Source organism: Calliphora vicina, chromosome 1, assembly GCF_958450345.1.
Source record: "Calliphora vicina chromosome 1, idCalVici1.1, whole genome shotgun sequence".
Taxonomy (NCBI): Eukaryota; Metazoa; Arthropoda; class Insecta; order Diptera; family Calliphoridae; genus Calliphora; species Calliphora vicina.
In genome coordinates, this window is record NC_088780.1 from 12,112,730 (window position 1) to 12,138,806 (window position 26,077).

The 26,077-nt window shown below is 28.5% G+C and overlaps 3 protein-coding genes across 3 annotated transcripts; all 3 read right to left on the reverse strand.

Moving 5' to 3' along the window:
• Positions 1 to 1,068: 1,068 nt before the first annotated feature.
• LOC135949436 (uncharacterized) lies at positions 1,069 to 9,046 on the reverse strand. The gene is made up of 7 exons (XM_065499001.1): positions 8,856 to 9,046; positions 8,117 to 8,785; positions 3,645 to 4,503; positions 3,263 to 3,388; positions 2,853 to 3,202; positions 1,541 to 2,147; positions 1,069 to 1,482 (listed from the first exon to the last, which is right to left on the reverse strand). Exons 1-7 carry the CDS (start codon positions 8,973 to 8,975, stop codon positions 1,235 to 1,237), a joined length of 2,979 nt encoding a protein of 992 aa, XP_065355073.1. The 5' UTR covers positions 8,976 to 9,046; the 3' UTR covers positions 1,069 to 1,234.
• Positions 9,047 to 15,617: 6,571 nt separating this feature from the next.
• Positions 15,618 to 16,472, reverse strand: LOC135949199 (uncharacterized). The gene is made up of 2 exons (XM_065498683.1): positions 16,362 to 16,472; positions 15,618 to 16,295 (listed from the first exon to the last, which is right to left on the reverse strand). The coding sequence occupies exons 1-2, from the start codon at positions 16,470 to 16,472 to the stop codon at positions 15,618 to 15,620; spliced, it is 789 nt and encodes a 262-aa protein (XP_065354755.1).
• Positions 16,473 to 22,125: 5,653 nt separating this feature from the next.
• On the reverse strand, positions 22,126 to 23,756 carry ort (ora transientless). Its single transcript, XM_065516015.1, is given in 4 exon segments — positions 22,126 to 22,399; positions 22,450 to 23,092; positions 23,160 to 23,614; positions 23,686 to 23,756. Coding segments are annotated over 4 exon segments (1,443 nt in total).
• Between the last annotated feature and the right edge of the window lie 2,321 nt (positions 23,757 to 26,077).

Below are 26,077 nucleotides of genomic sequence, written 5' to 3' on the forward strand. Positions count from 1 at the left end.
TAAAAAAAAATTTGAAAAAAAAAAATAAAATAAAAAATAAATATATAAAGTATGTATATATATTCTGGATCCTTATAGATAGCGGATTCGATTAAGCCATGTCCGTCTGTCTGTCTTTCTGTCTGTCTGTTGAAATCAATTTTCTTAAGACCCCAGATATCTTCCGGATCAAAATCTTCAATAATTTTGTCAGACATGCTTTCGAGAAGTTTGCTATTTAAAATCAGCAATGACATGATCACAAATGGCTGAGATATGAGGAAAAAACCAGGACAACCTTGATTTTTTACCTATTTTTTACCTATATCTGCATTACTAAGTCATATAAGACCATAGTAATTTGGACCTACAATGGGTCAAAATCGGAAAAAATATTTTTTAACCCGAATTTTTTTTTCAACAAAAAAAATTTTTAAAAATTAAAAAATAAAATTTTAAAATAACAATTCAAAAAAACATTTTTATAAAAAAAATGAAAAAAACAACTTTGGAAAAAAAATTTTTGTTTACCTAAAAATATTTAGAATTTGCATTTTGAAGTATAATTTGTTGATACATAAGATTCGGCACAGCCAAATATATGTAGCTCTCTTACCCCCAGTAACACGAAGTCTGGTTATGTATTAACTAATAGTTAAACTGACAGTTTTCATACAAAAATATTTTTAACCGACAGTATAACTATTAGTTAGGCCATAACCAGGCTTCGTGTTAATGGGGGTTACTTGATTTTTTAAATAAAACTCTCTTTTTGTTGTTGTTATTTTATCATATTTTAATAATATTAATAAAATCTTTAATAATATATTATCTTTTCTTTATTAAATTCATTTTGTTTATACATAATAATGAAGCTAAATGCTACATCTTTTAGAATATTAAGAAAATATGGAAAATAAAATTATAAATTAAACTTAATTCCAATAATATATCATAATCCAAAAAAGGATTTAAATAAACTATTTCTACATACATAAATGTATACTATAGGTAATATTACATAAATTATATAAAAAATATTGTGCTTATTTAAAATTTCCCAAAAAAAAAAAACAAAAATTAAAGAAAACTAATCAATGAAAAACTGTGCTTTTCAACCTAATTAAGGAATTCTTTGTATTTTTTGTTTTGTTTTGACTACCCCATAAAGTGCATTTTCCAAATAATTAACATTATTCAACCTTTCGTTTATATAAAATTTTTATTTTTACCACCACTCTATAGAATTGTTTTTTCAATTTCTATAAAAACCATTGCCATCATTACCCATGAATTCAGTCCATTTTTGTTGCTTGATATCATCCAATTCAGAGCATACCTCGCCGGCTTGTAGTGAACGACAAGTGCAGGTAATGCTTAAGCGTGTGACCACCAATTGTGACTCATATTTGGGCAAGTCGGGATTAATGTTGACCAAACGCTCATTAAGGCATTGTTTAAGGAATTGTTTGCGCAAAGCTCTTTGGTTATCCATAGTGTAGCCTGAAAATGTAAAAATTTTTTTTAATAAAATAAATTTTATGATTTTTTTTCAACTTACTTTTATAGGCGCTGATTTTCTCCTCCACACAATTTAAATCCTGAGGCTTAAATAATGGTGGATAGGCCTCTGATTCTCTTATATTCAAAACAAATGCAAAATCTATGCTGGATCTGGTGTTATTTAAAGATTTCATTAAAACTCCAGTCGATGATATCGAAGCCAGGAACCAGTCATCATTTTCAGTTGATGTCATGCTTTCCTCTCTCTTCTTACGTTTTTCGGGCGCTACCCCTCCCAATAAATCTTCGATTTGTGCATTTTGTTGCAGCTGTTGCTCCTGGATTTCGTAATTTTGTTGCTGTTGCTGCTGTTTTTTCATGGCGTCTCTTTCTTCTTTCTCCCTCTCCAAATCCCATAAACTCAGCGGCTCATCTTTGTCGAGATTGTTTTGTGGCACTCCGCCAGTGGGTAGACTTGCGGTGGAATTGGAATCTTCATCAAAGGTGGGTACATCACTGCGTATATCCCGATTGCCGGGATATTTTGTACGCAAACGTATGGGATGTTCGTTGGCGGGCACTATCTGGGGCACCTCACTGTCCGGATAGGCGTTCTCATAGTCCTCGGGAACTCTTTGGGGTTCGACGACATCGTAGTCCTTTTGCTGAAAGTTAACAGAAGCGGCTTATTAGCAACTTGTAGTTAAGACTATTCGGAACAATAATTAAAATAAAAATATTTCCTTAAAATCTGAAATAATTTTTTTTTTTATTCCAAAAGCAAAATATTCGATTCCAAAAACAAAATTGGAATTTATTACTTTATGTAAGAAATTCGAAAATGTTTTCTTACGATTCGAATTAAAAATAATCCCCCAGCAAAAGTTCGAAAGAATTAATTCTTAATTCCATTTTGGAAATCAAAATAAATTTGATCTCATATTTGAATTCATAGGCCTAATTCCTTTGTACTTAAAATATATTGCATTCATTCTTTTGAGAATTCATTTTTTATAGAATCAAATCCCTATTGAATCATTAAAAATGTCTTGAATTCAAATTTGAAATAATTAAAAGCAAAACAAAAACAAAACTGAATGAAGAAAACATATTTTAATTTCAATTTGTATAAGATTTGAATTAACAAAAATTTAATCATTCAAAGGATGAATGAATTCTGTTATGAATTCAACGATGAATGAATTCTATTTAAATAAAAACCTTTGAATGAAGTTGAAAAACGTAATTCAGAAACCCCTTCGAATTTATATGCTCTATAAATGGAAATTCGAATATGTTTTCTTTCGATTCCAATTACACAATAACCCCCCCTGGTTTTAGTCAAAAATCTTAAGAAGTTTTATACTCACAAATTCCCTCAAACCTGGTGAATTTCCGCCATAACCTACATTCCCATAATAGGGCGAATTTAGTTGCTTCAGAGCCTCATAAGTATCCACCACCGGAGGTTCATTTTTCTCCAAAGCCTCTTGTATCAATTCCGGTGGCAATAGGCGATTGCGTGCCGTCTCCTGTCTAAATTGATTCTTAGACTTTTCTAAACTCTCTAGTTTTTCGGCGGCCACAACTTTTTCCAATAGTTCTTTGTTGGCCAAAAGTTTCTTCAATAATTTGGGATGTTTTAGTGGAGACTTGGGAGTTTTGTGAGCGGTGACGAGATTAACATGTTGGGTGCGATTTAAATGCACTTCCAAATCATCTGAAAAAGAAAGCAATTCAAATTAAACTTTAATTAAATGAACATGAAGACAAAAACTACCAGTGCTAAACAATACCGCGCCTGGTGGCTCAATATGGCGAGCTATGGCATATAGTTTGACCACACTGGAGGTGTTGTATCTTAAGCGGCAAGTATCGGCTCGGGCCTGCAAGATTATGTCACTGTCTATAAAGAAAAATAAATATTAATGGAGAAATCTTAAAACAATTATAAACAGGGAGAAAAAAGTTTTGTTTTGACCACCGAATTTTTTATTTGTAGCTACAAAATTTTAATTCCGGCAATAAATGTTCAATTGTATTTACGCATTCTAAGATTTTCAACGGAATTTCAAATGTTATATTCCAAAATTCTCTCAATAATAACCGAATTCATCCACTTTACAAAACTGTTTTCTCTGTATAATTATTGTTCCCCTTACCTGGTATAAATTCATAAGCATCCTTGGCCTCATATTTATCTCTGCACTGCATTTGCCAGTGTAAAAAGAAATCACCACCAAAGGTCTGAGATATGGAAACACCACCCAATAAACTATTTGAACCTCCCGAATCTGTCATCATAGCATCCAGCAAAGGTTTTCCATTCCTACCATCCAGTATGGTAGTTTGCGAATAATAATACACCGGAAAACCAGGTCCAGTATTATATTTTACCATAAAATCCGTAACATTATCATGATTAAAATGACCCGGCACTATGGCACTAACACTTTCACTCGAGGGAAATGTAAAATTCCACAACATGGAAAAGTTGCGGCCATCAAAAGCCATAACAGTGGAATTAAAGGAAGACACCACTATATCGGCCACATGATCTCCGGTAATATCGGTCAAGACCGAGGGCACCATTAAACCCGATCGTTTGTGCTGGTACAAGGGAGTAAACTCTTTTTCGCTGGTAAATTTCATCAGTGACAACAAACGTATAGAGTAAACACCACCCGCTGTACTCTGGCCACCCGTGATGATCAGCAATAGTTCAGTGCCATCTTCTTTGGTGATAATTTGTACTGGCACAAATACCTCCTCTTTAAAGGGTGTCGGTATGGTGCGTATAACTTTACCCGTTTTACCCGATATCACTTTAATATGGCCCGCCTTGGATTCTTCACGTTCTTCAAGATGTACCGCTAAAATTTCGGAGATTTCATCACCATCTAAATCTCGCACTATGTTAATGGTGTAGAGATCCATGACTATGGGAGAGTTGGTCTCTACTTCTACCTCACGGAATTCCCAAATATTGTTGCCATTGCGACCATTTATGGCGAAAATCATCTGGAAATAGAGGAAATGGACTTATGTTATAATAAAAGAGATTTGGATCATAAAAATTGAAACTTATAGAAGGGTTTTGGGAAAACACAAATAATTTTCTTTGAAATTGGCTTTATTGGTTTTCAAAATTTCCAAAAATAAAAATCGATAATTTCACCCAAAATTCAAATTCGCTAATTTCGAAAAAAAAAATAACAAAAATTTACCCAAAAAACGCTAAGAACACTAAAATCGCTTAAATAAAAGAACGCAAATTTCACAAAAAAAAAAACACTTTAACTAAAAAACGCTAAAATTTAAAAGATCAAAAATCTGAAATCAGAAAAAAATTTAAAATTTATTTGTTTATGGCCAAAATAGAACAAAAAATCACTAATTTCAGAAAACTGAAAAATCGCTAAAAAAAAAGCACCAAAATAAAAAGCCACTTGAATTTTGATTATAATTTTAAAATTTTGTAAAGTAAGTATTTTGTTATTGGAGTAGCAAAAATATTGAAAAAAAAAATTCAAATTAATAAAAAAAATTTTGGCTGAAAAAGTCGCTTAAAACTTCTTTTCACAAATATCCAGTAATTTAGATAAAATCGCTAAAAAAAAGCGTTAAATGAAATTTTTTTTTAATTTTTCCGCCACTTTTTTGTTTTAGCGATTTTATGTGAATTTTTTTAAATTTTTTATCTAAGAATTTTATTAATTTTAGCGATATTCAAATTGACTAGGGCAAACGCCTCTAGCCGCAACATCAATTTTACACTTGTCGGGTGTAGGGTTCAACAAACCCAAAATTAATAAAATTCATTAAAATAAAAAAGTTAAAAAAAATTCCCATAAAATCGCTAAAAGAAAAAAGTGGCGAAAAAATTAAAAATAAAAAATACGTGAAAAACGAAAATTTAACTTAAAAAATCTTTAATTTAAAAGCTCTCAGTTTAGAAACATTGTAGATTTCAACTCAAGCTCAATTAAAATTATTAAAAATTTAGGCTGAAAAAATCGCTTAATTTTTATTTCTCAAAAACAAAAAACAGTTAAAAAAATTCACAAATTAAACAAAATCACAAAAAACGGTAAAATTTAATTGAAGTCGCTAAACTTCCAAAATTTCGTTTCACAAAAAATCGCAAAATTAAAAAAGTGGCGGAAAAATGGAAAAAAATAATTACATTAAAAAATCGAAAATTTAACTTAAAAAATTGTTAATAAAAAAACGCTTAGTTTAGAAAAATCTCTAATTTCACAAAACGTGGCTAAAATGAAGACTCAAACCAAAAGAAAAAATTAATAATTTCAAAAAAGAACCAAAATAAAAATCTCAAAAATCACAAATTAAATCATTTCACAAAAAAGCTAACATGAAGATTGATTTCAAGCCGCTAAATTAGTAAATTTATTTATAAATTTCCAAAAAAAAATCGCTAAAAATACTTGGAAAATCGCTAAAAAAAAAAACAATTAATTCAGTGAATAACGAATATAAACATGATGAACAGCAATCAGTTGTTACAGACTGTTAAATTCAAATTGATAGTGTAATTTCGTAATTTTCAGAAATAAAAAACGCCAAAATTAAAAATCGCTAAAATACAAAAATCACAAATTCGCCAAAAAAATCTAAATTTCAACAAAATAAAATAAAAATATTAATTTTGCAAATTGAAAAAATCGCTTAAATTAGAAAAACGCAAATAAAAAACGGTAATATTTAAAAAAAAATCTCTTAAATTATAGAAAATGCTAATTTAGCAAAAAAAAAAATTGAAAACAAACTCATATAGTTTAATAAAAACCGCTAAAATTTAAAAATATTAAAATTTCAGAAAAAAATCGCCAAAATTAAAAAGTCGTTAAAATCAGAAAAAAAATTAAAATTACGAGAAACGACAAATTCACAAAAAAAGAAATCATTAGTTCATAAAAAAACAATAATTGGAGAAAAATTGCTCAAAAATCGCTCAAATTAGAAAAACACAAAACGTTGCTAAAATAAGGACTAAAATCAAAAAGTGTCACTTTAAAAATCACATATTAAACCATTTCACAAAAAAAGCTAACATGAGAATTGAATTGAAGTCGCTAAATTAGTAAATTTATAAAATAAAAAAAAACGTAAAATTTAAAATAAAAAAAAAAATGCTAAAAAAAACTTGGAAAATCGCTAAAAGAACAATTCATTTTGTGAATAACGAATATAAACATTTTGCAAGCAGTCGTTACAGACCGTTAATTTAAAATTTATAGTCTAATTTCGTCACATTATAAATTTTTAAGAAATAAAAAACGCCAAAATGAAAAGTCGCTAAAATACGAAAACGCCAAAAAAAATGAAAATTGAAAAAATCGCTTAAATCAGAAAAACGCAAATAAAAAAACGGTAATATTTAAAAAAAAATCTCTTAAATTATAGAAAATGCTAATTTAGCAAAAAACTAAATTGTTGTTCTAGGAAAACAAACTCATTTGGTTTAATGAAAACCGCTAAAATTAAAAAAAATATTAAAATTTCAGAAAAAAAATCGCCAAAATTAAAAAGTCGCTAAAATGAGAAAAACACTTAAAAAATACGAGAAACGACATATTCACAAAAAAAGAAATCATTTGTTCATAAAAAAACAATAATTGTTCTAGGAAAACAAACTCATTTGGTTTAATGAAAACCGCTAAAATTAAAAAAAATATTAAAATTTCAGAAAAAAATCGCCAAAATTAAAAAGTCGCTAAAATCAGAAAAACACTTAAAAAATACGAGAAACGACATATTCACAAAAAAAGAAATCATTTGTTCATAAAAAAAAATAATTGGAGAAAAATCGCTTAAACATTTTTGATATGAAAACAAAAGATCTTTAAAATAAACGAAAATCACTTAAGTCACAAAAATCGCTCAAATTAGAAAAACACTCATTTTACAATTTTATGAAAAAACAAGTATGAGAGCTATATTCGGCTGTGCCGAATCTTATATATTTTTAGGTAAACAAAATCAATTTTTTTCCAGTTGTTTTTTTCATTTTTTGGAAAAAATTTTTTTTTTTAAATTTAATTTTAAATTTTTTTTTTTAAATTTTAAAATAATGTTTTTTGGTAAAAAAGAATTTGGGTTTCGATTTTGACCCATTGTAGGTCCAACTTACTATGGTCTTATAGTCGTTGCAAAAGTCTTTGAAATATCTATCATTAGATATCCATATTGTCTATATTAATGACTTAGTAATCCAGATATAGGTCAAAAATAGGTCCAAAATCGAGGTTGTCCTGGTTTTTTCCTCATATATCAGCCATTTGTTGACCGATTTTGCTGATTTTAAATAAAAAAGCTCTCGAAAGCATGTCTGACAGAATTATTGAAGATTTGGATCCCGAAGATATCAGACAGAAAGACAGACAAACAGACAGACAGACGGACATGGCTTAATCGACTCCGCTATCTATAAGTATCCAAAATATATGTACTTTATAGGGTCGGAAAATTATATTGTGGAAATTAAAAAGGAATGACAAACTTATATGTATATACCCTTCTCACGAAGGTGAAGGGTATATATAAGACGGTAATTTTAAAAACTCTGAGTTTTTCATAAAATTGTTTCGACATCCAGTAAATTTTAACTCACCCCCAATCTTCCGGCCGCCACACAATCCGGATAACCATCCAGATTTATATCCACCGTACACAACAACGAAAACACATTCGCCACACTCCAAGTTTGCCACAACAAATCCCCGCTAACACCATTCACCGCTATAACACCACCCTCACAGGGCACCTCATCCCCTTGTATGGGACTCTTGCATTTCGGCAAAGGATAGCCCTCATACTGGATATTGTCATCGACACCAAAACCAAATATTATATCCGATACATCATCACCATTCAAATCAGCTTTACGCACCGGACTCTCACTATTCATGCGGGGAAAGGTGCGTGACCACAACTTTTGTACACTGATCTGGGTACAAGGCACAAATTCACTGCCCATACTGTCGCCATAAGATTTCTGGCCATCATCGCTTAAAGCCAGTGGTAAAGAGGGTGAAATTTGTGGATGGTGCAGCCATAATTTGATTTTTTGCATGGAAACAGGAACCATGGTTAGTATTAAAGCTATCAAGCTAATCAAGGCTATAATAATGGTCAAAGCAGCCAAGCCATAGCAGAAGGGTTCACAGCAACGCCAACAGCAGCGGCGATGTTTTTTCATTATGGGCACCGAATTTTGAGATTTGCCATTTTTACGTCTGGGTGCCATTAAAGGACGTTTTAAGCCCTTCTCCTCGCTCATCTGTAAAGGGATTATTTTCACAAAGAAAAATAAAGTATTTAATCTAAAAAAATCTTTAAGAATTACAAACCTTTGATGATTTTGAATCCTTAATGAATACCTCATCATCTACATCGTCGCTTATGTCTTCATCAATGGAATCGCGTATGGCGATACGATTTGAGGGCACATATGGTCGCATATTTAGCATAACCGGAAAAATATGTTGGCTAGAAAAAAAAACTCTTATCTTTGCTTTCTTTTTTGTTCACTGTCTGTTTGTGGTTTATTTCCTTTAATGTTCTTTTTTTATTTTTAATAAACTACATTTGATGTGGGGAAAAAAATCTTTAAACCTCCTTAAGATAGGCTTTATTTTATAATTTTTATTTAGTTTTCTTTTAATTTTGTGTATTTATTTATGTTTTCAATAAGCAACAAGAAGATGTATGTAAATTTGTGCTTGTTTTTTTCATTTAATGAAAAATCAATATCTTTTTTTTTTTGTTGCTGTCACTTGTCATTTTGACAATGGTTGTCTCTTGTTGTTTTTCAACTCTTGGTTTATTACGCCTGCGCCTAAAAGTTGGCTTTTCTTTATTTATAATTTTAAACACGTGTTGCTTGTTTTGTATTTCTTTTATTATTGTTTATCAACAAATTGTTGGTATCAAGAATGTGTGTGTGTGTGTTAAGGGGAAACAATAATAAACTGTTGAATGTGTAAGGACCATATGGTTTTGTTTAAGTTTGTTTTTGTATGTGCTCTCTTAAAACTCCCACTTTTCTTGGTATTTCATTGATGCTTCATTTTCTTTTTTAGTTTAGAAAGTTCAATGAACAATTTTATGAATGAATTTTTGTTGAATTAATGATTCATTCATTTTATTTACAGAATTAATTATAGGTAAGAGTAGGGTATTCTGGAACATGGGGTCATATAGAATATTGCTGATTTTAGGAGATGTTTATGTATTTTGGAAAAATTTAAAAACTGTTAAATATTGTTTAATATTGTATCCAAATTTTAAATCACAATTTAAACAGAATTTTTGTTTGCCAAATTTATTGAACTAAATTTTGGATGAAAAAAAGAAAAAAAATATGTTCAATCACTATTATCTGAGTTATTTACAGATTGAGGGCAGATTTTAAATCGTAAATCTTTGAAAATTATATTTTAAATCAGACTTTTGGGATTTTCTTGGGATCGGAAACCTCTGAAAGCCATGCTTAGAGCTTTTTTTTTTAATAACAACAATTATTTATTGTTTAATATACTTATACATAATCGTTTATTTTTTTATTTATTTAATTTATAATTTTTAATCAATTTCATTTATTTATTTTTTTGTATTTACTTTAACAATTATATAATTAACCAGATTTCATTGATTCATTGTTAACACTTACATAATTAACACGTTACAGACATACATTTATTTAATCTTTTTTTAATTTATAATATTTATAATACTTTAAAATCTTAAAATTATTTATCTAAATATAAATCTCTAACAAATCTGCTTAAAATTACAAAAAAAAATTAAAATAATAGTACGTTAATGTTTTTAGAAGCCTAATCGAAATATAAAATGTAGCGTTATAGAAATCTACTGTGAAATAGAACGACGAATAGTAAAATTGATTTTGAAAATTGTTAAAAAATACAAAAAAAAAATTTAAATTTAAATATTTTTAAATGAACAAAATTAATTTTTTTAATTTATTATCGAAACAAATTTTATGTAGAAATTATTTTTTTAAATTAATTAAAAAAAAAATTGGTGAAAAAAATTCGGGGTAAAAAATATTTTTATCGATTTTGATCCATTATAGGTCCGACTTACTTTGGCCTTATATATGCCGTTGCAAAGGTCTTTGAAATATCTATTATTGGATATCTATATCGAAAATAGATAAAAAAAATCAAGGTTGCCCTGGTTTTTTCCTTATATTTCAGACATTTTTAGGCGATATTCTCGATTTAAATAGATAGCAACCGCACCGGGAGAATTCCCATCCCTTGATGTATGAATCATGCATGTAAGTTATTTGAAGGCTACGGAAAGTTGATTTCAACATACAGACGGACGGATGGCTATATCGACTCTATCGACTCTGCTATCTATAACGATCCAGAACTTTGCGGGGTCGCAAATGAAAAATGTAGAATTACAAACGGAATGACAAACTTATAAATACCCTGAACGGTATAAAAACAATTGTCCCACTAGATTGAAATTATGGAGACTACTATAATTCAAGTGGTTATTTTATATAATTTTGAAAATTGTTTGAAAAACATTCTAAATTTAAACAATTTCTTTCGCATAATGTTTCTCTTTTTAAAACTATTGCACCTTAAATTTCTGTAAAATATTTTATTTTCGACTTGAAAATAATGGCCCATAATCATAGTCAAACACTAAAGTCGGTTCTTTTTAGAAACAACTTTAAAATAAAAACCAGCTTTTAATTATTTTGCAACTATAGTCAAAATTAAAGTATGTTTTAAATTGAACCGACTTTAACTGGGGTCCACCGCAATTGTAGAAAATGTTTTCATACAATATACAACAAAATACAGACAAATTGCAACGCTGAACAGCTGAACAAAATTAAAAAAAAAAGTAGTTTGTTGTGGAAAAATTAAATATATAAGATGAATATCATAATTAGAATATTTTGGTACTAATTTTATTGATAACTGTTCAATAATTGCAAAATCTCTACCAATATCTTGTAACTTAAACATTTTTTACATTCTGCAGAACTTTTTTACTTGGTGAAGAACAGCTGATGCTGTTGTTAAACGAGTTAATAACAACTTCAGCTAGTTTTGTATTTAAAGTCGACTTCAACGTCAGAAGTATACTTTAACTTGTCTATGATAGACCTAAAGTCCACTCTTGAGTAAAGTCGAGTTAAATTCTCTTAAAGTATTCTTTATTTCTGACTATGATTATGGGCCAATGTTTATTGAATCTTTTTTTTAGCACTAATTACACGTTATCATTTAAATTATTTGGCACCACTATTGTGACGCCATGATGACACTCACAATAAAAGGTTTAACTAGTAGTAAAGACAAACATCTTAAGACAACAACTACATCTCATTTAAATAGAGCTAGACTTAAAAAGAGAGTACTTCACGTTTGTTGTTGTAAATATGTGCAGAAATGTAAACACAACATGGCCGCCTATTGAATGCATGTTTGTATAAATGTATTTGTGTATTATTTTGTTGTAATAATATTTATAATATACAAAACAAATTAAAAGTAAAATGGCGTAAAATTTCTTTGAGATTAAAACGAAATATAAAATGTAGAGTTGTGGAAATAATAAGAAAATTCAATTTGAAAAATGTTGCAAGATATAAAAAAGAGATACAAATTTATCACACTATATTTTTCTAAGTTTAAATCCAAGATCGCTTTAAATTCCGGCGGTTATTTGGTAATATTTATTTTGACTTGACACAATCAATTTAAAAAATGTTCAATTTTGAAAAGTATACAGCCAAAATTCAATAAATAGTTTAATTTTATCAGAACTTTTTTAAAATTGTTAGCAGATAAGCCAGTTTCTAAAAGTATGAAATTAAAAAATATGCCAACACTTATATCCAGAATTCGAAAATAGTTTGAGAAAAATACGGAAGTTTAACAATTTCGCATAAGGTTTCTTTTAAAAACTTTAGCAGTTTAGATTTCTATATAATAGTTAAGTTTTTTCAGCGCTTTTATAAAAGTCAAACTAGATATGCTGGTTTCTAAAATTATGGCAACATTAATACATATGTTTTTAAAATAATAAGTTAATTACTTTGTTTAAACTAAATAATATTTACAAGTTTGTTTACTGAATATTTAAAACAACAATTAGCATAATAAATAGTTTACTTAAAATTAATATAATAATAATTTGCGGCAAATATTTAAAAGCTTAAAGTAAAAACATGATAAGCTTTAAAAATTAAAAAATAAATGTAACAAAAATAGATGTGAGACTAGAAAATAAAAACTATTAAATATTTGTAGAAAAAACAAAACTTTAGTTTGAAAATTCTTATTAAAAATAATTTTGTCATTTTTATAAAGTTCAGTAATAATATTCGTTTTCAAAACCTTGTCTTTTATCATGTTTTTACACTAAACCCTTAATTTATAACTATAATTGTGACACTTGTACTATATTTTATTATTAGCATTTGTAATTTTTTAGAATATTTTTTTAAATGTTTCCTTTCTTTTTTACAATTTTAATTAAGTAATTTATATTTTAAATAAAAATAATGTTATAAACATAATTAGTTTTTAAATTTTTAATTTAATTATGTTTGAATATTTACAACAATATTATTTTTTATATTTAAATGTGGTATTTGAAGTATTTGTTAGATTTGTTTGTTTTTAATATTTTTAATAATAACCTATTAAAATACTTAATTAGTTTAATTATTTGAACATTGTTTTTGTGTTGAAATAAGATTTAGGCTTAGAAAAACACAATGTTGTTTTCATAAAGAAATAATAAATTAATTATAGATTTTTAAAACAATTTTTGAAAAATTAAAAAATCCACTGCTTATATGTTAAAATTAAATTTTGGATAAATTCTATTAAAACATTTTAAAAGCTTTATTAGTGTTTTGATATTTTATTCATATTATATTTAATTTAGTTAAGGTTCTACTAATTATTATTAAAAAAAGTTATATTTTTTGTTTGTTTTTAAATTTTTGCAAAGATTTAAAATAAATTGCTTTAATTTTCATATTTTTTTGATTATTTAGAAAAGCTAAAATGAAGATTGAATTCAAGACGCTGAATTAGTAAATTTATTTATAAATTTCCAAAAAAAAATCGCTAAAAAAAAAACAATTAATTCAGTGAATAACGAATATAAACATGATGAACAGCAAGCAGTTGTTACAGACCGTTAAATTCAAATTGATAGTGTAATTTCGTAATTTTCAGAAACAAAAAACGCCAAAATTAAAAATCGCTAAAATACAAAAATCACAAATTCGCAAAAAAAAATCTAAATTTCAACAAAAAAAAAAATATAAAAAATAATTTTACAAATTGAAAAAATCGCTTAAATTAGGAAAACGCAAATAAAAAAACGATAATATTTAAAAAAAATCTCTTAAATTATAGAAGCAAAAAAAAAAATTGAAAACAAACTCATTTAGTTTAATAAAAACCGCTAACATTTAAAAATATTTAAATTTCAGAAAAAAATCGCCAAAATTAAAAAGTCGCTAAAATCAGAAAAAAAAAATTTAAATTACGAGAAACGACAAATTCACAAAAAAAAGAAATCATTTGTTCATAAAAAAACAATAATTGGTGAAAAATTACTTAAACATTTTTGATATGAAAACAAAAGATCGTTAAAATAAAACGAATTGTCACTTAAAATCACTTAAGTCACAAAAATCGCTCAAATTAGAAAAACACAAAACGTTGCTAAAATGAAGACTAAAATCAAAAAGTGTCACTTTAAAAATCACATATTAAACCATTTCACAAAAAAAGCTAGCATGAGAATTGAATTGAAGTCCCTAAATTAGTAAATTTATAAAATTAAAAAAACGTAAAATTAAAAAAAAAAACGCGGAAAATCGCTAAAAGAACAATTCATTTTGTGAATAACGAATATAAACATTTTGCAAGCAGTCGTTACAGGCCGTTAAATTAAAATTTATAGTCTAATTTCGTCACAATATAAATTTTTCAGGAATAAAAAACGCCAAAATGAAAAGTCGCTAAAATACGAAAACGACAAAAAAATGCAAATTGAAAAAATCGCTTAAATCAGAAAACGCAAATAAAAAAACGGTAATATTTAAAAAAAAAATCACTTAAATTATAGAAAATGCTAATTTAGCAAAAAATAAATTTTTGTTCTAGGAAAACAAACTCATTTGGTTTAATGAAAATCGCTAAAATTAAAAAAAAAATATTAAAATTTCAGAAAAAAATCGCCAAAATTAAAAAGTCGCTAAAATCAGAAAAACACTTAAAAATTACGAGAAACGACAAATTCACAAAAAACAAATCATTTGTTCATAAAAAAAACAATAATTGGTGAAAAATCGCTTCAACATTTTCGACATGAAAACAAAAGATCTTTAAAATAAAACGAAAATCACTTAAGTCACAAAAATCGCTCAAATTAGAAAAACACACATTTTACAATTTTATGAAAAAACAAGTATGAGAGCTATATTCGGCTGTGCCGAATCTTATATATTTTTAGGTAAACAAAATCAATTTTTTTCCAGTTGTTTTTTTAATTTTTTGGAAAAAATTTGTTTTTTTAAATTTAATTTTAATTTTTTTTTTTTAAATTTTAAAATAATGTTTTTTGGTAAAAAAAAATTTGGGTTCCGATTTTGACCCATTGTAGGTCCAACTTACTATGGTCTTATAGTCGTTGCAAAGGTCTTTGAAATATCTATCATTAGATATCCATATTGTCTATATTAATGACTTAGTAATCCAGATTGATGGTTTTTTCCTCATATATCAGCCATTTGTTGACCGATTTTGCTGATTTTAAATAGAAAAGCTCTCGAAAGCATGTCTGACAGAATTATTGAAGAAAGACAGACAAACAGACAGACAGACAGACGGACATGGCTTAATCGACTCCGCTATCTATAAGTATCCAAAATATATGTACTTTATAGGGTCGGAAAATTATATTGTGGAAATTAAAAAGGAATAACAAACTTATATGTATATACCCTTCTCACGAAGGTGAAGGGTATATATAAGACGGTAATTTTAAAAACTCTGAGTTTTTCATAAAATTGTTTCGACATCCAGTAAATTTTAACTCACCCCCAATCTTCCGGCCGCCACACAATCCGGATAACCATCCAGATTTATATCCACCGTACACAACAGCGAAAACACATTCGCCACACTCCAAGTTTGCCACAGCAAATCCCCGCTAACACCATTCACAGCTATAACACCACCCTCACAGGGCACCTCATCCCCTTGAATGGGGCTCTTGCATTTCGGCAACGGATAGCCCTCATACTGGATATTGTCATCGACACCAAAACCAAATATTATATCCGACACATCATCACCATTCAAATCAGCTTTACGCACCGGACTCTCACTATTCATGCGGGGAAAGGTGCGCGACCACAGCTTTTGCACGCTGATCTGGGTACAAGGCACAAATTCACTGCCCATACTGTCGCCATAAGATTTCTGGCCATCATCGCTTAAAGCCAGTGGTAAAGAGGGTGAAATTTGTGGATGATGCAGCCATAATTTGATTTTTTGCATGGACACAGGAACCATGGTTAGTATTAAAGCTATCAAGCTGATCAAGGCTATAATAATGGTCAAAGCAGCCAGGCCATAGCAGAAGGGTTCACAGCAACGCCAACAGCAGCGGCGATGTTTTTTCATTATGGGCACCGAATTTTGGGATTTGCCATTTTTACGTCTGGGTGCCATTAAAGGACGCTTTAAGCCCTTCTCCTCACTCATCTGGAAATAGATTATTTTCATAAAGAAAAATAAAGTATTTAATCTAAAAAAAAAAGAATTACAAACCTTTGATGATTTTGAATCCTTAATGAATACCTCATCATCTACATCGTCGCTTATGTCTTCATCAATGGAATCGCGTATGGCGATACGATTTGAGGGCACATATGGTCGCATATTTAGCATAACCGGAAAAATATGTTGGCTAGAAAAAAAACTCTTATCTTTGCTTTCTTTTTTGTTCACTGTCTGTTTGTGGTTTATTTCCTTTAATGTTCTTTTTTTATTTTTAATAAACTACATTTGATGTGGGGAAAAAAACTTTAAACCTCCTTAAGATAGGCTTTATTTTATAATTTTTATTTAGTTTTCTTTTAATTTTGTGTATTTATTTATGTTTTCAATAAGCAACAAGAAGATGTATGTAAATTTGTGCTTGTTTTTTTCATTTAATGAAAAATCAATATCTTTTTTTTTGTTGCTGTCACTTGTCATTTTGACAATGGTTGTCTCTTGTTGTTTTTCAACTCTTGGTTTATTACGCCTGCGCCTAAAAGTTGGCTTTTCTTTATTTATAATTTTAAACACGTGTTGCTTGTTTTGTATTTCTTTTATTATTGTTTATCAACAAATTGTTGGTATCAAGAATGTGTGTGTGTGTTAAGGGGAAACAATAATAAACTGTTGAATGTGTAAGGACCATATGGTTTTGTTTAAGTTTGTTTTTGTATGTGCTCTCTTAAAACTCCCACTTTTCTTGGTAATTCATTGATGCTTCATTTTCTTTTTTAGTTTAGAAAGTTCAATGAACAATTTTATGAATGAATTTTTGTTGAATTAATGGGATTCATTCATTTTATTTACAGAATTAATTATAGGTAAGAGTAGGGTATTCTGGAACATGGGGTCATATAGAATATTGCTGATTTTAGGAGATGTTTATGTATTTTGGAAAAATTTAAACATTGTTTAATATTGTATCCAAATTTTAAATCACAATTTAAACAGAATTTTTGTTTGCCAAATTTATTGAACTAAATTTTAGATGAAAAAAAGAAAAAAATATGTTCAATCACTATTATCTGAGTTATTTACAGATTGATGGCAGATTTTAAATCGTAAATCTTTGAAAATTATATTTTAAATCAGACTTTTGGGATCGGAAACATCTGACAGCTATGCTTAGAGCTTTTTTTTCTTTTAATAACAACAATTATTTATTGTTTAATATACTTATACATAATCGTTTATTTTTTTATTTATTTAATTTATAATTTTTAATCAATTTCATTTATTTATTTTTTTGTATTTACTTTAACAATTATATAATTAACCAGATTTCATTGATTCATTGTTAACACTTACATAATTAACACGTTACAGACATACATTTATTTAATCTTTTTTTAATTTATAATATTTATAATACTTTAAAATCTTAAAATTATTTATCTAAATATAAATCTCTAACAAATCTGCTTAAAATTACAAAAAAAAATTAAAATAATAGTACGTTAATGTTTTTAGAAGCCTAATCGAAATATAAAATGTAGCGTTATAGAAATCTACTGTGAAATAGAACGACGAATAGTAAAATTGATTTTGAAAATTGTTAAAAAATACAAAAAAAAAATTTAAATTTAAATATTTTTAAATGAACAAAATTAATTTTTTTAATTTATTATCGAAACAAATTTTATGTAGAAATTATTTTTTTAAATTAATTAAAAAAAAAATTGGTGAAAAAAATTCGGGGTAAAAAATATTTTTATCGATTTTGATCCATTATAGGTCCGACTTACTTTGGCCTTATATATGCCGTTGCAAAGGTCTTTGAAATATCTATTATTGGATATCTATATCGAAAATAGATAAAAAAAATCAAGGTTGCCCTGGTTTTTTCCTTATATTTCAGACATTTTTAGGCGATATTCTCGATTTAAATAGATAGCAACCGCACCGGGAGAATTCCCATCCCTTGATGTATGAATCATGCATGTAAGTTATTTGAAGGCTACGGAAAGTTGATTTCAACATACAGACGGACGGATGGCTATATCGACTCTATCGACTCTGCTATCTATAACGATCCAGAACTTTGCGGGGTCGCAAATGAAAAATGTAGAATTACAAACGGAATGACAAACTTATAAATACCCTGAACGGTATAAAAACAATTGTCCCACTAGATTGAAATTATGGAGACTACTATAATTCAAGTGGTTATTTTATATAATTTTGAAAATTGTTTGAAAAACATTCTAAATTTAAACAATTTCTTTCGCATAATGTTTCTCTTTTTAAAACTATTGCACCTTAAATTTCTGTAAAATATTTTATTTTCGACTTGAAAATAATGGCCCATAATCATAGTCAAACACTAAAGTCGGTTCTTTTTAGAAACAACTTTAAAATAAAAACCAGCTTTTAATTATTTTGCAACTATAGTCAAAATTAAAGTATGTTTTAAATTGAACCGACTTTAACTGGGGTCCACCGCAATTGTAGAAAATGTTTTCATACAATATACAACAAAATACAGACAAATTGCAACGCTGAACAGCTGAACAAAATTAAAAAAAAAAGTAGTTTGTTGTGGAAAAATTAAATATATAAGATGAATATCATAATTAGAATATTTTGGTACTAATTTTATTGATAACTGTTCAATAATTGCAAAATCTCTACCAATATCTTGTAACTTAAACATTTTTTACATTCTGCAGAACTTTTTTACTTGGTGAAGAACAGCTGATGCTGTTGTTAAACGAGTTAATAACAACTTCAGCTAGTTTTGTATTTAAAGTCGACTTCAACGTCAGAAGTATACTTTAACTTGTCTATGATAGACCTAAAGTCCACTCTTGAGTAAAGTCGAGTTAAATTCTCTTAAAGTATTCTTTATTTCTGACTATGATTATGGGCCAATGTTTATTGAATCTTTTTTTTAGCACTAATTACACGTTATCATTTAAATTATTTGGCACCACTATTGTGACGCCATGATGACACTCACAATAAAAGGTTTAACTAGTAGTAAAGACAAACATCTTAAGACAACAACTACATCTCATTTAAATAGAGCTAGACTTAAAAAGAGAGTACTTCACGTTTGTTGTTGTAAATATGTGCAGAAATGTAAACACAACATGGCCGCCTATTGAATGCATGTTTGTATAAATGTATTTGTGTATTATTTTGTTGTAATAATATTTATAATATACAAAACAAATTAAAAGTAAAATGGCGTAAAATTTCTTTGAGATTAAAACGAAATATAAAATGTAGAGTTGTGGAAATAATAAGAAAATTCAATTTGAAAAATGTTGCAAGATATAAAAAAGAGATACAAATTTATCACACTATATTTTTCTAAGTTTAAATCCAAGATCGCTTTAAATTCCGGCGGTTATTTGGTAATATTTATTTTGACTTGACACAATCAATTTAAAAAATGTTCAATTTTGAAAAGTATACAGCCAAAATTCAATAAATAGTTTAATTTTATCAGAACTTTTTTAAAATTGTTAGCAGATAAGCCAGTTTCTAAAAGTATGAAATTAAAAAATATGCCAACACTTATATCCAGAATTCGAAAATAGTTTGAGAAAAATACGGAAGTTTAACAATTTCGCATAAGGTTTCTTTTAAAAACTTTAGCAGTTTAGATTTCTATATAATAGTTAAGTTTTTTCAGCGCTTTTATAAAAGTCAAACTAGATATGCTGGTTTCTAAAATTATGGCAACATTAATACATATGTTTTTAAAATAATAAGTTAATTACTTTGTTTAAACTAAATAATATTTACAAGTTTGTTTACTGAATATTTAAAACAACAATTAGCATAATAAATAGTTTACTTAAAATTAATATAATAATAATTTGCGGCAAATATTTAAAAGCTTAAAGTAAAAACATGATAAGCTTTAAAAATTAAAAAATAAATGTAACAAAAATAGATGTGAGACTAGAAAATAAAAACTATTAAATATTTGTAGAAAAAACAAAACTTTAGTTTGAAAATTCTTATTAAAAATAATTTTGTCATTTTTATAAAGTTCAGTAATAATATTCGTTTTCAAAACCTTGTCTTTTATCATGTTTTTACACTAAACCCTTAATTTATAACTATAATTGTGACACTTGTACTATATTTTATTATTAGCATTTGTAATTTTTTAGAATATTTTTTTAAATGTTTCCTTTCTTTTTTACAATTTTAATTAAGTAATTTATATTTTAAATAAAAATAATGTTATAAACATAATTAGTTTTTAAATTTTTAATTTAATTATGTTTGAATATTTACAACAATATTATTTTTTATATTTAAATGTGGTATTTGAAGTATTTGTTAGATTTGTTTGTTTTTAATATTTTTAATAATAACCTATTAAAATACTTAATTAGTTTAATTATTTGAACATTGTTTTTGTGTTGAAATAAGATTTAGGCTTAGAAAAACACAATGTTGTTTTCATAAAGAAATAATAAATTAATTATAGATTTTTAAAACAATTTTTGAAAAATTAAAAAATCCACTGCTTATATGTTAAAATTAAATTTTGGATAAATTCTATTAAAACATTTTAAAAGCTTTATTAGTGTTTTGATATTTTATTCATATTATATTTAATTTAGTTAAGGTTCTACTAATTATTATTAAAAAAAGTTATATTTTTTGTTTGTTTTTAAATTTTTGCAAAGATTTAAAATAAATTGCTTTAATTTTCATATTTTTTTGATTATTTACATGAATTCTTGTTTACATTGTATTAAAAAAGTAATTTAAGAATATTTTGTTTCATCCAACTTGAAATTACATGTCTATTCAACATTTCATCATCATTAATTACACGTTATGATTTAAAATAGTTGATTGACATCACTATTGTGACACCATGATGACATTCACAATAAAAGGTTTAAGACTTTGCTAACTAGTAGTAAAGACAATCATTAGAAAACAACAACAACATATCTTTTTAAATAGAGCTGTACTTAAAAATAGAGTTCTTTACGTTTGTTGTTGTAAATACGAGCAGAAATGTAAACACAACATGGCCTCCTATTTAATACATGTTTGTATGCCTGTGTTATTGCATTGTTTTGATGTTTTGATTTAGTTGAGTGTCAGTCATTGGCGAATTAAATGCATAGAGGATTTTGGTTCTTAATAAAATTAATTACAAAGTGTTAATAAATCAAGAAAATTAAAATATTTGTGTTTTAATATAAAGTAAATCATGTAATAAATGTGATAACATGCAGTATTAAGTTGTAATTAAAGTTATTTTAAAATAAAATTGTGTTAAAAAAGTATAAAGATGTAAATGCAAATTCAGTGTCTGCCATTTTTAATTGCTCACTCCTTTTGGAGATGTGTTAATGGTAAAAAACGTACAATTTTTGATAAAATAACGTTAAAGAAATGGAAAAATAATAAATTAAATAAAAAAAGTATTATTTAAAAGAATCTTAATAAAAAAGTGAATTTGTTTAATGCTAAAATATAAAAATGGTATAAAATTTGAATAAATATAAAAAAAATTTCATTAAATAATAAAATCACAAGAATCTGGAAACAGCAGCTTCTGCTGGTAAGTCTAGATTATCATTTAGTGTAATTAAAGAACTTCAAATTTTCTTTGAAAAAATGTCTGCTGGTTTTGGCCTCGTTCATCTAAATATAAACAGATAAAAAACCTTTAAAAATACTTCAACAACATTGTGTTTTTCTGCATGACAGTTTTTAGTTTGTTTCTTAAATTTAAATTTTCTAATCATCTACAATAGAGAGTGTGTTGTTTTTAGACGTTTTCAGCTCCTTAAAGATATTCATAAAATACTATCCAATAGATGGCATTTAGAGAGGCAAATAAAGCTGGGAAAGCTACACGAGAAGTACGATCAATGTAAATGGCACGTTTTAAACGTTCCTGTTGAGGTGTTAGTTTCGGTTTGGGCGGTTCGGGTTCAGCGGGCTTGGGTGGTGCTGGTGGAGGAGCTATTGTGGGTGTTAAAATAATGCGAGATTCTTGGCGAGGAATCCAAGGACCATCGGCATCGAGTGGTGGCCGCATAACACGACGTGTAGTATGGCTATGGCCATGACCCAAATGTGACTGGAAATTTATAATAATTGCAAAAACTACTTTATGTTTTAAGAAAAGCCTCAACTTACCCTTTTGTTTTTTGTCATTTCATCGAATATCTTTTCGATTTTTTCATCCGTTAGCGGTGGATGAGCTGGTGGTGGTGGCGGCTCGGGTTTCGCCTCCTCTTTTTTAGGTTCTTCTGGCTTGGGTTTGGGAGGATAAGCTATGGGCTTTGGTATGGGCGTATCACTTAACACAATGTTGATTAAACAATATTCCATTAAAGCCATAAACACGAAAACCGTACACACGGACATAAAAGCATCCACTGCTTTCAAGTAGGAGACGGGCGGTAGCGATGATTGAGATTTCGCATGTTGCGTTGATAGAGTTAGTAGAGAAGTGACACCCAGAGTGACACGTGCCGGAGCAGCTTCTGGCTTAATCCAAAATGAAACCCAAGACATAATGACAATCATGCAAGTGGGTATGTAGGTATTGAAAACATAGTAAACGAGACGTCTCTTCAAAGTGAAGACCACCTCCAGGCAGGTGAAATTACCGGTGGAATAGACCTGCGTACAATCGGCCGTTTCATTGTGTATCAGCGCCACCTGAGGCAATTCGATGTTTTCATCGACCACCAAAGGTGTGGTGGGATCCCATTGAAATATCATGTCATCCGTGGTGTGTGATACTATAAAATCAAAACAATCAAATAAATTTTGCACTTGCTTTACTTCTTCCCAGTCCTCATTACTTACAACTCTCCATCTGTAGTTTACACTCCTGTGTATCATGCGGATAAATGGCAAAATTCATAATACACGACAGTTTTAATGTCAATTTCACCATATACAATATAGTTTTATCTTTATACAGCCACATGTAATGATTTGGTATGGTCATCGTTTGAAATGTTACCGATTTGGCATTTTTGAAAAACGAATCCGGACGCCATAAACGTTTCAGCCAATCCACCTCTAGTAAACGATATTCCTGTGTCATATTTTCCGGCAGTCTTAAACGATGATCTTTCCAGGTCTGGGCAAAGAATATATCGGCCACATAGGTCATGGAATTCTCATCGATTGAATCTAAACCCATGACGGTGACATGAAAGTAGACTATCGTTGGTTGACCCTCCTTTTTGGGCGGCCTCATTTTGTCGTAACGTTTTATATCTTCGGGTAAAATATCTGTGATTTCTAAACTATGTCTGATGGGGGGATAATGAGAAAATTATATTTTTGATTTATGTGATATGATTAGAGAAAAGCTTGGACTTACTGAAATTCTGCTTGTGCAAAGTGTTCTAGACTTATTGAGAGTAATATAAACAGGAATATTTGGGCGTTCATTGCTATAAATAAAGAAAGTTGAAACATAAATTATTTTAACATGAAGTTAAGCTATTGTTTTATTTATTAATTATGTATTAAAAAGAACCATTAGAATAAATAAAAACACAACTAGTTGCTAACCAGAGCTTTGAATTAATTAATTAAATTTGAGCTTAATTTACTAAAATCTTTATTCGGAATTGTAATAAAATAAAGAATGTGGAAGGATTTTATAAAAAATTAAATGAATATAATTAATACCGGAATTTTTTGTTAGTTTTTAATTTGCTTTTGCCATTGAAAGTATAAAAAATAGTTTGAATAATCTTGTAACTATAGTTCTCAAGATATTTAGAAATAGCTATTTACTTTGTATGGAAGGTGACTCCCCCTGTTCCTATCGTTCCTATTTTTTGTTAAACTTCATGCCATGATATGAAATTGATTCAGTTATAGTACTCCAGATATTCGAAAATAACTATTTAATTTATATGATAGGTGCCACGCCCAGTAATACAATACCGCCCATTTTCAGCCAAACTCCGTACAGTGATAAGAAATTTATTCATACAAAGTTTAAATACTTTTACGATTATAGTTCTATAATATTCACCCCTATCGTGAAAAATATGTGAAATTTATGTTTCCATGATATATTAATTTCCCTCGAAGGGAAAATTGCTATCGTGATATTCCCCTAAACTTTTCATTCACAATAGTTGATTTTGTTCGTAGCAGCTGTTTATTGTTTACAAATTGAACAAAGTTTATGAACGAAAAATGGGAAATGGGTACATATTTCATGTGAAATATTGATTTGCGATAGGGGTGATTAACAATTTACATTGCATGTAGGTGCAACGCCCACTAATACAATACCGCCCATTTTTACCCAAACTATGTAGAATAAATGAAAGACGATGATGCACCGAATCATTACTTGCGATAACACGAAGCGTTAGATATCGTATGTGAAGCCCAGCCAACCAGTCGAATCGACATTAAAGCTGAATTTCCATGGTGCTAAGGTAATTCCCTTTATCTATTATGAGCTGCACAATGCAACTGATTCATTTGAAGCGAATATTGGCCTAAAAACTGCAGAATATGCGGCCAGAAATGAAATCGTAATATTCCATCATGACAAAACACGCCCACAACTTGTTATACCAGTTAAAAACTATTTAGAGTGAAGTGGTTGGGAAGTTTCCCCTCATCCGCTTTATAGTCCAGACCTTGTCCCACTGACTACTATTTGTTTCGATTGATGCAGAACGCCCTCTTTGGGATACGCTTCACTTTGGAACAGAGTATCCCTTCATGGCCAGTTCTTCTGGCTTGGAATCCATATATTTCCAGAAACAAGGCCAACACTTTGAATAAATTTATACATTTTCAAGTCATACACCCAATATTTAAAGTTCAATTGGATAAATTCATATTTGAGCTCAATATATTCACGATATATGATTTACACTGTATTTATTAACATTGATCCGTAGATTCAGTCTCATTTTATACACTCCCATGATGCAGCGTTTGGTCGTGATGACACCAATAGCCTTTATTTTTCGCCGTTTAATACCTTTCATTGGCCCAAACAGTCCCTGTTGCAGTTTGTAAAATGTCAGAGTTCAAACGTAGTACATTACCTCAAAACGTCTGGAAAATGCATCAGCTATATAGTTAACCTGGCAGTTATCATGACCATGGACTCATATTAGCTTTATTCTAGAATGTGCCGTATTTTTATTTATTCTTTGGTTAACCTGGATGTCGAGAAGATGCCTGCTTTTTCATTAACGTCCTCCTTGCTATAAGTAAATATACAAATAGCAGCAGGTTTTACTGTAGAAATATCGGAATGTAGAGCACTACAAATGTTAGTTAGCCTGAAACAGAACTTTATCCCATATAATTCAATGAAGAATGAAATCACCGAACCTATTCCACCTTTTGTAGATATCAGGGATCCTAATTACCCCATTCGTGATCGAATACTATAAAATGTACTAAATATCTTGCTCGTTATTGAATGCCATAATCTCAAATAAGAAAATTACTAAAAATTTTATTCGACATCGAATGTGGAAATTCAGCCCCAGGAAATTCTCAGGACACCTGCAGGTGGGAAGAGTCCAATTAGTCTCATATTCTTATTCGGGATATTCAAAGAAAGGTATCGGTTAGCCAACACTCCACACTCTCAGTGTTCTCAATGCTGACGCCATACTACTCGATATTATATCCCGAAATTTTATATCGGGATATCAATGCTTCTACATCATTCGCATATTTGACAATTTTAATCCTTCTGCTTTCCGACTCAACCAACGATT